Source organism: Castor canadensis, chromosome 13, assembly GCF_047511655.1.
Source record: "Castor canadensis chromosome 13, mCasCan1.hap1v2, whole genome shotgun sequence".
NCBI lineage: Eukaryota > Metazoa > Chordata > Mammalia > Rodentia > Castoridae > Castor > Castor canadensis.
The window spans coordinates 5,635,498-5,647,889 of record NC_133398.1 but is presented as its reverse complement, the minus strand read 5'-3'; the positions used below and the strand labels follow the sequence as shown (position 1 = coordinate 5,647,889).

General features: G+C 40.3%; 1 protein-coding gene across 12 annotated transcripts in view; it reads left to right on the top strand.

The window, feature by feature from the left end:
• Nup214 (nucleoporin 214) overlaps window positions 1–12,392 on the top strand; it is a 111,913-nt gene that overhangs the window by 12,296 nt on the left and 87,225 nt on the right. For all 12 annotated transcript variants that reach the window (XR_012440729.1, XM_074052970.1, XM_074052971.1 and 9 more), the window contains 7 exons: window positions 73–179; window positions 768–834; window positions 1,823–1,949; window positions 3,166–3,327; window positions 6,068–6,542; window positions 8,285–8,424; window positions 10,718–10,812. Coding sequence is in view for 11 of the 12 variants with exons in the window: in XM_074052970.1 (XP_073909071.1) it covers window positions 73–179; window positions 768–834; window positions 1,823–1,949; window positions 3,166–3,327; window positions 6,068–6,542; window positions 8,285–8,424; window positions 10,718–10,812 (1,173 nt within the window). In the remaining variant the exon portion in view is untranslated. The remainder of the gene's footprint in view (window positions 1–72; window positions 180–767; window positions 835–1,822; window positions 1,950–3,165; window positions 3,328–6,067; window positions 6,543–8,284; window positions 8,425–10,717; window positions 10,813–12,392) is intronic.

The window sequence follows — 12,392 nt, the reverse complement described above, 5'->3', positions numbered from 1 at the left end:
TTTTGAGATTATTAACTGTGTAGGATTCAAGAAAATTGAACATGAGATTTTTTCTTGTTCTGTTGATTATAGAAAAAAGAAGAAAAGCACCCAGAGATATTTGTGAACTTTATGGAGCCCTGCTATGGCAGCTGCACAGAGAGACAGCATCATTACTATCTCAGTTGCATCGAGGAATGGTGAGCAGAGGGCTTCCTGCTGCCACTGTTGTGTAATACATCAGGCACCAAATTCCACTAGAAAATTTTCTCTTTGGAGAGGAAAGTATGGGCAGAGACATCGTGAACATTTTCTCAGCTAGTGCTTGATAATTCATTTTTTGACAAATGCTTCTGTTTCCCCTATAGATAAGTTATAGGTAAGTATTTAAATGTGTACTCACTCAGAAAAATCCTCAGTAATGATTTATGAAAATATTGATATTTAAGGAGCATATTAAACCTTTCTCTCTGAAAATGTTTTAAACTTTCATTTCTCAATTTTTTTTTACTTTCTATATTTTTTTTTTTTTTGCTTTTACGCAGTATTTGTTGTGAACCCTAACTTGATTCTATGTCTTCATTTAGATAGACAGAAGGTGGGTTTTCTAGTGCTTTACCCTAGAAACTAAAAAGCTCTGTTGCATATCTAGAGCCTTTTCTTCTTTCTTCAGTAACCTTGCCCTCTCCTGGATGTGAGGAGAAAATCCCCATAGATACTATATAGACCCAGTCAGGTTCAGACTGTTGATATGTTTGAATGTAATGCTCTTTTGGTTTTATTCTTAGGGATTTAGTGCTCGCAGCATCTGCGGCTTCAACAGAAGTTAGTATCCTTGCTCGACAAAGTGATCAGGTAAATTTCTCTTTCTTGTCACTTTTGTGTTATGAGATGCTTTTCTGAGAAAGATTTTGGGAGGAATTAACTGTGACTCTTAGTGTATGAGTAGGCCACTTTGGGGTCAGAGGCCAGAGGTTAACAGTTTCATTTGTTGCTCTAAAACTGTATCTCAGTAACAGTCTTTTACTAGCATGTGAATTTTTTGTAGTCAAATATTAAAATAGGCTTTTTTTTTTTTTTTTGGTGGTGAGTCTAAGGTTTGAACTCAGGGCTTGCACTTGCAAAGCAAGCTCTCTGCTACTTGAACCATACCTCCAGTCCATTTTGCTCTGGTTACTTTGGAGATGGGGTCTCTGGAACTACTTGCTGGGGCTGGCCTTGCACTGCAGTTCTCCTGATCTCAGCCTCAAGTGCTGGAATTATAGGTATGGGCCACCATGCCTATCACCTCTGTTACCTTCTGATTCATGTTTTCTAGTTCAGTTAACACTGAAAGCTAAACAAAACATTATTGATTTTTAAAATCGTCAGTCATTTGTTGGAAGGAAGAGTCCAACCAAACTTAAACAGAAATGGGAGTTGCTGGAAAGACTTAGAGGTTTCTCATGGAATGCAGGGGCAGAAAGGCTGATCAGTCCGAGGAACAAAAGGTCAGGAACTTAGGTTCCCTTCTGTCTCTCTGGACAAGTGAGCACAGAGCATCTGTCTTAGTGCAGCTGTTGAACACCCTCTCAGCAGGTGGGGGTGGAAAATACCTCAAAAAGTGTCCATGATAATGATAGTTCACAAGGCAGGGGATTTGTAGATCAGGAACAGGTAGACAGATTGATGGGGATAACTAACTGCTCAAGGATTTTCTACTATTTTCCTAGATATTAAAGTTCTCCAGTCAACACAGAAAACTAAACCACGCATGGTGTCCTTTTTATTCTTTATTTGATTGATGCTAGGAGAACCAGTGCAAAGCTCTAACCAAACAGATTTTTTTTTTTGTTTTTTGCAGATTAATTGGGAATCTTGGCTGCTGGAGGATTCTAGTCGAGCTGAACTGCCTGTGACAGATAAGAGTGATGACTCCTTGCCCATGGGGGTTGCCATAGATTATACCAACCAAGTGGAAATCGCCATCAGTGAGTATGGCCTGATGTAGAAAACGTCTTTCTTATAAGGTTAATGTTGAGAAGCCAGTTAGATGTGTTCATGAAGGTCTACTGTGCTGGACGCTTTTAATTTATGGTGGCACATTCTACCTAAAGAGTGATACAGGGTACATTGTGCAAGCTGCTCTGAATGGAAACTCACTGGTGAAACCACGGCCAGACACTGTATATTTATGTGTGTACGTGTACATGCCTCTGTACTTTAGAATCTGGTTGGATATATAATACTCAATTTCATGGTTTGGTTTCTTTGCCCATTCTCGTTCCCTCATGTTACCCTAAGCTGGTTTTGCATACCAATGCTTGGTTAAGGCAGGAATAATAAGGTGGATACTCCAAGCCCAGGGCTTCACCTGGGCCTGGGTGTGTGCTCTGTATGTTTTCTCCCTTGTGGGAGTTTGGCAGCACTGTGGTCAGTGAGATGGAGAAAGTGCAGCAGCAAAGTTGGGCACCATTAAGCTCCTTGTCCTTTCCTTGGCTAGGCAGACATGTTTGGTCTGATTAGCACATTTACTATGCTTCTTTTAAAATCTCAGTTGACAAAATACATACTTAAGATTCAACTGTGAATGAATGTAAAGTAGTTTGACACTTAGGGTTGGTGGAGTGGCTCAGGTGGTAAAGCACCTGCCTAGTAGTTTGACTGTTTTTCTGTGTCCTTCTGTGTGTGTGTGATTTTTCTTTCCCCTATGAGTCTACTCTGTCATTTTTGTGTTAAACACAAAAACACAACATTTCTAGAGACCCTTGTCTTAGGGAAGAGTTGAACCTACCTCCAGAATGGAGGGAGCCTGGGGAGCAAACAGGGCTGCTGGAGCATCCTGCAGGGCTCAGCAGGATGGTGGTGATTTGGTAGTGACAGCAGCTGTCAGCTGGTGTGGGAAAGGCTGTTACAGATCTTGATCATTGCACGTGGACTTGAGCTGCTATTACAGTAAATCCCTCATGTGATGTCACAGGCTGTTAGAGGACTACACCAGTAAGAAAGCCATCACCAGATGCAGCCCCCCTCAACCTTGAGTCAGAGCCAGGAACCTCTTTTCCTTAAAACTTAAAAAAAAAAAAGACTCCCTGAAGGCTTTCTTGTATAGGGCAGTCTTTCCCTTCCAGGTACACGCCCTTAAATTGACTTGGTTTTTTTTTTTTTTTTTTTTCCGTCACTTGGCTTTGTTTTCTCTTTCAACAGATGATGAAAAGACTCTTCCTCCTGCTCCAGTTCTCATGTTACTTTCAACAGATGGTGTGCTTTGTCCGTTTTATATGATCAATCAAAATCCTGGGGTTAGGTCCCTCATCAAGACCCCAGAGCGGCTTTCATTAGAAGGAGAACGACAGCCCAAGGCATCAGGTGTGTGCCTTTGCCTGCCCTGGCTGAAGGGGATAACCTGGGCAGTTTAGGAGTGTTCCTAAAGATGAAGATGCAAGGTATAAGGATGCACGTGGACACACTCACCCGCCAGGCTGCCTTCAGAAAGCTTGGGCTGATCTCTTCTTAGAACACACATGCACATTCCTTCCTTTATTTATTACTCCCAGGTTCATTCTCTAAGTGTTACGTTACTTTCAGAAAAAGGAAAGTCAGCCCATTGGTCCCATCAGATTTTTTACCCTATATTTTGTGACCTGAGTTCTAAAGATGTGTTTAATCCTGGGGATTGGTTAAATTGGTGATTATACATTCATATAGTGAAATGCCATGTAATTCTGAAGAATGTTTATTGATGAGGAAAGAGTTAGTAGAGTATACCATAACAAAAGCATTGTGCTCTGTGATCCCTTTTTTTATGAGAAAAAATACATACATAGAAAAAACACTTGAAAGGTAGATATTGAAGTGAGAATGTGGGCATTTTATTTTCTTTTGTTTATATTTAATTTTCTTTAGGTTTGTTTTTCCTCCTCTTTGAAAACATTAAGTGACATCTGTTTATGGAGGAAAATTAGAAAAATCCATAAACGGAATCACTAGAGCCCATACGTCATCAAGCAATAGCCACAGTCAATATTTTGGGGTCTGTGCTTCCTGCATATAGATGTACACATATAAGCACTAACCTGTTTTTTCAAAGGTTTCTCAGTGATATTGTATCACTTACGAGACTAAAATATTGAATGTTAAGAGGGCAGTTTCCCATATTTTGGAATTTCATTACTATTTCTCTCTTAATTCTCTGAGTATATAACTGGTTGAAGGGGGGGAAAAAAAAAAAGCTCATAACAACCAGTTCCATGTCTGAGAACTATTAGCTTGGATAAGATTGACAATACTTGGGTATAGTTTTTCACTGCTCCCTTATGCAGAGGGAGTTGTACATCATAAATACAGCCACTCAGATACCAGGACCTGCCAACTGCAGTGTGACTCCAAGTAATAAACTATATACTGCCAGCGTTATATTGAGATGTCCTGTTATCTGTAAGTGTGTGTGGTCTTGGGTTGTGTTTCTCCCTTAAGTGATCATGGATACCATGAACTACATATACCCAGTTCCCTGGTCTGTCTAATAAGCAGAGTAGCTTGTCATTTTGATATTCTGTGGGGCAAAGTTGTTTCTGAGCATATTTTGGCATGAAAGACTTTGCTTATTAAATGTACAACCAGAGGGTAGTTTATTGTTAGCCTCCTCCCTCATGGCTGATACAGAGGCAAGAGCCATGTTCAGACAAGTGAAAGAGGAGTAGTGAAAGGAGGAAAAGGTTTGTGTGGACACCTGCAAGTCCTTTGTCATGAGTTTGGAAGACATCGATGGTCCCTTCTTTTTCCACACTATTGTCCCAAAGGGTATTGACCAGAAGTAGTAGAAGGGTGATAGTTTTTAAGTGTTCACTCTGTATTCAGTGGGGAAAAATGCCTACAGTTTCTTTAGTTTGCCATATATTTTTCATGTTCTACGTAATGTGCATAGAAGTGGTTAATATTTCTATTCATGTCTTTAAAGAAGTTGTTGCTAGATTCGTGTCTGTTTATAAAAGAAGTATTAACAGAGTACACGTTCTTGCATTATTATTCTTTCATAGAAGTGCCAGTTCACTTGGCTGTTCTCAGGAGCAGCATGTTCGTACTGTACTGCTTCAGGCAGTGTCCACCTGCCACCTAGGCCACTTTGGAAGAATCAAAGCCCATTAATATGGAAGGAGGAGGCCTATTGATTTCTTAAAGATTCCTTATCTGTTGATTTAGTTATTTCACTTAGAGAAATTGCCTTACAGAAACTTTGGAAAATATAACATTTTAAGCCTACCTTTTGGGGCATTCTTTTCCTAGTGTGTTTTCATAGGCATCTTCATTGTTGTAATCATCATGTGAACAGGTCACTGGCAAGCTGGTTTTAAAGTTAAGTTGTAAGCATTTCTTGGTTCTTAGGTAATCCTTAGTAATTCTTAGTTACTGCTTAGTACTTCCTTGACTTTTTTTTTTAAACCATTTAGATTACATTGACTATTTCTTTCATTTTTTAGATTATAATTTATAGGCTTTACTTTTATAAAAAGGATGACTAGGTCCATTTTTTATGGTTTTTGAGACATACTACCAAATGTCTTCTGAAAAAAAAATGCTAAATTAGTTACCTACTGATGATAAAATGTATCAGGTTCATTTACCCATCTAGTCATAGAGGAATATATGTAAATTTTGATAATTTAGAGGATAATCAAAAAATGTACCTCATTAAATTTACATTTCTTTGATTAAAGACTGAATATATCTTCTTTTTTTTGTAGATTAGGTTCCCAGGTTATATTTATGAGAGTGTTAAGTTTTTTAATCTGAATTTGTGTGCTTTTTAAAATATATAAAACATCATTTGTTACAGGTTTTTAGTTCAGTTGAAATGACGCAGAATACCTTTTCACTGTTTTGTGATGCCATAATAACATTAAGAAGAATATTTTTCTATATTTATTGGTTGGGTGAAGTCTACCTAGTCTAATGTTTACCCCGTTTCCTTATCCCTTCACAGTTTCTCATGCTTTTCCTCTTGAACTTGTTTCCACCTTGTTTAACCACAAACCCTTTCTCATTTGCTTTGTACCACCTGGACCACCAGGGTACATTGTTAAGTTTTTCTCTGTGGTTTTCATTGCAGGAAGTACTCCAACTACCCCAACCTCCTCTCAAGGCCTGCAGAAACTTGATGCCTCATCAGCAGTGGCAGCCTCTTCCTCCCTTGCACCAGTGTCCCCTGCTGCTCCCATCGCCACCTTCCCCGTGCCCTCTGTTGGAGGGACCCCTTCGGTGTTCTTTGGCTCGTCATCCTTGAAGTCATCTGCTTCTGTCACTGCAGAGCCTCCTTCATATCCTAGTGGCTCTGACAGTCCCAGATCAGCCTTGAGTTCTGGCACCTCTACCTTTTCTTTTGCTCCTCCTTCCAAAGCCCCCATTACCCCTACCCCTGCAGCATCTCCCATGGCCCCATCTGCTGCTTCCTTCTCCTTTGGATCGTCGGATTTTAAGCCCACCCTGGAAAGCACACCAGTGCCAAGTATGTCTGCTGCAAACACAGGAATGAAGCCCTCCTTCCCACCCTCAGCCTCTGCAGTCAAGGTCAACTTTAGTGAAAAGTAAGTCACTTTTAAAGTTTAATTCTTCTGTAGGATGACTAGAAATATTGCACGTTATTTGCTGGAAATAGAGTCACCATGAGTGTAGTTACTGAATAGGGTTTTTTTTTTTCTGAAATAATACTTACAAGTGGTTAAAATTCAATGTAAAGGTTTACATTTCATCTGGATAGAGTCTAGAGGGTTTTTTTAGATAGCATTTTACTTTTTTGATTACTAAAGATTTGCATTTAAATACTTGTTTTGCCTTTTCAAACTACAGAGGTAGGAGATAGTCCTTCTTTTAAAAAAGGAAGCACTCCAGAGTGCGTCCTAGAAAGGAAGTGAATCTTGTGGTCTTTTTCCTCCTCCTATTTAACCTTACTCTCGACTACTTCTACCCAGCCACCAAAGTGACTTGGGCAGTTGTGGATATATGAGGTGACTTTCTTGCCTGATAGTCCCCAGTGGCTTCTCATTGCTTTTTGAGTACTATCTAAGCTCTTTAGCATGGTGTCCAGTTCCCTCTGGATCTAGTTTGGCCAGCTCACTCATATCTTATTTACTTACTTCTTTATCGGCTTCCTCCATTGTCCCCACTAAACTGAGCTCTTGAGGGAGGCACTCCCTTGTCTTACAGCCCTTCCCAATGACTACGGACTGTCAGTATTACCAGCTTTCTGCCCTGTCTGCCTGTACAATTTTGTTGTAGGGACGTACTGTGGCCACATTATCATTAATATTAAATCAACACACAGCCACTTCATTCTAACCACTCCCTGGTGTCTTATTTTGTTGCCTGCACAATAATATATTTGACCAGTCAACTAATGCTGGATACTTAGACTATTTACAACTTTTACTCAGTAGGTAGAGATGACTATAAGCATTCCAAAGATGGCAACCTGATTCCCTCTTCCTTCTTCACTTCTCAGAGGAGGTGATCACTCACAAAACACATTCTCCGATTAGTTCCACCCTTCCTTTTTTTAATAACTCAACTTGACCTAGAAAATAAATATGTCATATCATGATATTGTTTCACTGTCACATTAAGTACTTAATTGGTATTTTATTTATTTATTTTGCAGTACTGGGGTTTGAACTCGGGGTCTACACCTTGAGACACCCCACCAGCCCTTTTTTTGTGATGGGTTTTTTTGAGATAGGGTCTTTTTTTTTTTTTTAATTTATTTATTTTTTTCTTTTATTATTCATATGTGCATACAAGGCTTGGGTCATTTCTCCTCCCTGCCCCCACCCCCTCCCTTACCACCCACTCCGCCTCCTCCCTCTCCTCCCCCTTCAATACCCAGCAGAAACTATTTTGCCCTTATTTCTAATTTTGCTGTAGAGAGAGTATAAGCAATAATAGGAAGGAACAAGGGTTTTTGCTGGTTGAGATAAGGATAGCTATACAGGGCATTGACTCACATTGATTTCCTGTGCGTGGGTGTTACCTTCCAGGTTAATTCTTTTTGATCTAACCTTGAGAACTGTTTGCCTGGGCTGGATTACAGGCGTGAGCTACCAGCACGAGGCTTAATTGGTATTTTAGTTGAATAATTCATTCCTAAACAATTCTCACTTTATTTGTAATTAGTAGCTAAAACTGCTGTTTCCTGAGGCAGAGTCGTATGCATAGCATTTTTGATGACGTTGCTCACAATCAGTGTGAAAGAATCTTCCAGCAGGCTATTGTGATACAGTTGCACTGCAGTTTTCAGGTTTACTGCTGTGGCCTCCTCTGCTCCTGTTCACAGCTCCACAAGTACATCCTCAGTGCTGCCATTCTCTTCCACCTCCAAGCCAGCTGCTTCTGGACCACTCAGCTACCCTACGCCCCTCTCAGCGTCATCCAGCTCTGTGCCTTTGAAGTCCTCAGTCTCTCCCTCGCCATCAGGTATGTGTGACTTGAAGTCAAAAGCTTTAGACCTCAGTCCTCCCTTCTCAGATTAACAGTTTTCAGATGAGATCAGGCACATTTGGAGTGGTATGACTGTAGACATAAACAGTTTCATATTCTCATTTGGGAGATTTGCAATGGCTTTCGAGCTGCCAGGCTTCTCTGTGACACATCTCATGGAGAGTCAAAGAAAGTGTCTTGCAGTCAGGCATTTGTCTACATATGCAGCCTGCCCTACATGAAGGGTAATTACAGAGCAGCTGTTCAATATGGACAGAGGAGAAAGAGGCCACAGTGACTCTTATGCTTATTCCCTTGGTGACTGTATTTGGATTTTCACCATCAGCCATACTGTAAACAAGTTTTTAAGTTAAAGATCATTAATGGGAATAATTATAAACAAGCCAAATTGAAACATATTCTAAAACTCTATAAGCAGTGTACTTAGCTTATCTTTTTCTTTTCTTACCAATCTTACGAAAAGGTTGTAAGAAATATACAATGAGTTCTATGCCTTTCACCAAGGTTCAGCAAGTGTTAGCGTTTTCTACTGCTTTGCTTTATCTTTTTCTTTTTTATTGCAGACATCATAAAACACTTTATTCTGAAATACTTCATTGTATATCTTCTAAAATCAAGGACACACATAATATACTATGTTAGACTTGAGAAATTTAACAATTAAACCTAGAGTCTATATTTACATTTCTTTAGTGGTCTCAGTAATGTTCTTTTTTTTTTTTTTTTTTTTTTTTGGTGGTACTGAGTATTGAATTGAAGATTGCACACTGCATTCTGTGTCTCCTTAGGCTCATTTAATCTCAAATAGCTCTTCAGGTTTTTTTTGTCTTTCACTACATTGACATTTATGAAGAAGTCAGGCCGTAATTTTGGGAACTACCTCTCAGTTTGGATTTGATTGTCTCCACATGATGAGATTCAGGTTAAGATTTTGGGCAGTTACATCACACAGGTGATCTGTATCTCATTATAGGATTCCATTTTGCTCTAACACAGGTGTACATTTGCCCACATGGGTCAGGTGGCCATGTCCTCAGTTTTTAAGTTGCTTATTTTCATGAATGCCAGTGATGATTCCTAGCCAGACATATTTGGGTAACCACTTGGATTGTGAGTGTCACGGATTCTTTTGGTAAATATTGAGCAGATATTGAGCTGTGAAATTCCTGAAATTTTTGCTCTTTACCTGTTGCTTGGAGGAAAGACTTCTTGTGAAGTTTACCAGCGTCACCTCATTCTATACTAGACTCTGAAAGGCATCTCTCTCTGGCCCAGAATGTTAAAAAGCATTGCCTTGGTCTTGACATCTCTTCATGGTTTAGGAGAGACAGTTTCAACCATGATGTACATATTCTTTATTTCCTTCCATTGCTCACCACTCAGATTTCTCCTCTGACACCATTATTTAATTTTTTAAGATTGAGAGTCTTTGTGACTGAGGCATGGCTCAAGCAGTAGAGCGCCTGCTTTGCAAGCATGAAGACATAAGTTCAAACCACAATTCTGCCCCCCACCCCCAAGCAAAAAAGAAGATTGAGGGTCCTAGATTATTGAATCTCCCTCTCAGTAGCACATTCAACTTACTGGGAATCTACTCCCTAACATGTTGATCAGACTCTGGGAATGAGGCTCTGGTATGTTTTTTTTTTGTTGTTTTTTTTTTTTTTGCGTGTGTGTGTGTGTGTGTGTGTGTGTGTTTATTTTTTGAAAGCTCCTTAAGTGACTCTGAAACTGGGTCAGACTTGTGCTAGAGACAAAAGGGTCCTGAAAACTGAGTTCTCACGAGAAGATGGGGATTCTTGTAGGCTAGTGGGTTTTACACTTTGACACCTCCCTCACCTCCCAGTTCCTAGAGGTGCATCTGGATTAAGTGCCTCTGTGGGGACTAAGGAGGGACCAAATGGCCAGCCTCCTGGGACCTGCACACAAATGCACATACCTCTCCTCAGAGGCACTCCAGTTACATCTGAGTTATAAAAGTGTTTCACATCTAAAATTTTCACAGGTGTTTTCTTACTATTTTAGAGCAGAGGTGGTCAGCCCAGTAGGCTAGGCTGGTCTAGAACTTATAGAATTACTGTCTCAGCCTCCTGAGTGCTAGGATTGCAGGCATGCACCACCATACCTGGCCCAGTTATTCTTTATAAAGACCAGAGAAGTGGAGTCAGGGAGAATAAGTCACCTATTTTCTGAAACTGGGGAAAGAGTTTGTAATGGGAAAAATAATGAATAAATTTTGTCTGTTATAACTCACTTCTTATACTACCAGGGCGATCTACTCAAGGCAGTCCAAGTCCAGTGCCTTCAACGGTACAGAAATCACCAAGGGTAACTCCTCCAGTGACAAAGTCAGGCTCTCCTCAGGTATGTGCAAATTCACTTAAAATGCTTGTGTTGGTCTGGCGGAGTGGCTCAAGTGGTAGCATGCTTGCCTAGCAAGCAAGGCCCTGAGTTCAGCCCCCAGTACGACACACACACACATAAAATTTGTGTTTAATAATTTGCTATCTCAAGAATACATGTTAAGGAAGTGGTTTTCATGTGTTAGAATTTACACCTTGGAATTAGCAATTATGACTGTGTGATAGGAAATACCAGAGTATGTGACTTAAGTATTTGTCCTGGGTACTTATAGAAGCCATTTTTTTTTCATGTGCAAAATACATTTGTTCCATCCCAGTAGCTCCAAATCTTAACTTGGTCCAGCAACTCAAAAGTCCAAAAGTCCAGAGCCTCATTTAAATCATATGGTTGAGACTCAAGGCATGATTTATTCTGAAGCAGCGTTCCCTCCATCTGTAAGCCTATGAAATTAAATAGGTTATCTCTTTCCAAATACAATTATAGCAGGCATATGATAGACATTTCTATTCCAAAGGGAGAAATAGGCAAGAAGAAAAGGGTAACTGGTCCCTAGTCAGCCCAAAGCCAAGAGATATGGCAACATCAAATTCTAAGGCTCCAGAATTATCTTCCTTGACTCCGTGTCCCACTCTCTGTGCAGTCTAGGGTGAAGTTGGGCCCCTGAGAACTCAGGTAACTCTGTTCCTACATATTCGCTAAGCCTAGGCAGCAGCTCTCCCAATTTGGAATCTCATGCCTGCAGCTGTTCCATGCTGGCATTGCAGGCTGGTATCTCTTGGTTTCTGCAACAGCACTTTTCTCCACAGTCCCACTGTGCATTGCTTAAGTTAGGGCTACCTGCTGTGGGTCTGCTCTTTTGACAAATTTCTGCCTGAAACCCAGCAGATCTTTGAAATTTAGGTAGAGATAACCATGCCTCCATAGCTTACAAATCCTATGCACCTACAGAATTAGCACCATGTGGCTGCCACCAGGGCCTCTGACTTTTGCTCTCTGCTGCAGAGGCATGAGCTGCACCGAGGCTTACTTGAGCTGTGACTGGAGTGGCTAAGAAGCACTGTGGTGGAATGTAGGGAGACGATATTTGTGGTAACATGGGTCTGCACATGCTGAGCTCTTCCATATGCCTCTCTGGAAACCTTGCTCTCAAGGTCCTAGCTTGCCTCAAAAGTCCCTGAAATACCTTTGGAGTCAGGGTCCCATTTTCCTGATGAATAGCATCCAGCTCCCTTCCATTTATACTAATCTCTTCAACGAAGGATTACTTGGTTTGCTCTCCAAAACATGACTTCTCATTCTGTACATGACCAGGCTGTGAATTTTCCAAGTCTTTCTATCCCGCTTCCTCTTTAATTATAAATTGCTTTTTAAAGTCATTTTTCTCCTCGAACATTTTATTATATGTGATTAAAAGAAGCCATACAACATCTTCAATATTTTGTTTAGAAATTTTTTTTTCTGTCCGATATCCTAGTTAATAGCTCTTAAATTCTGCTTTCTGTAAAGCCCTTGGGCCTGGGCACATCTCAGCCAAGTTCTTTGCCACTTTATAGCAAAGATGACCTTTTCTCCAGTTTTCT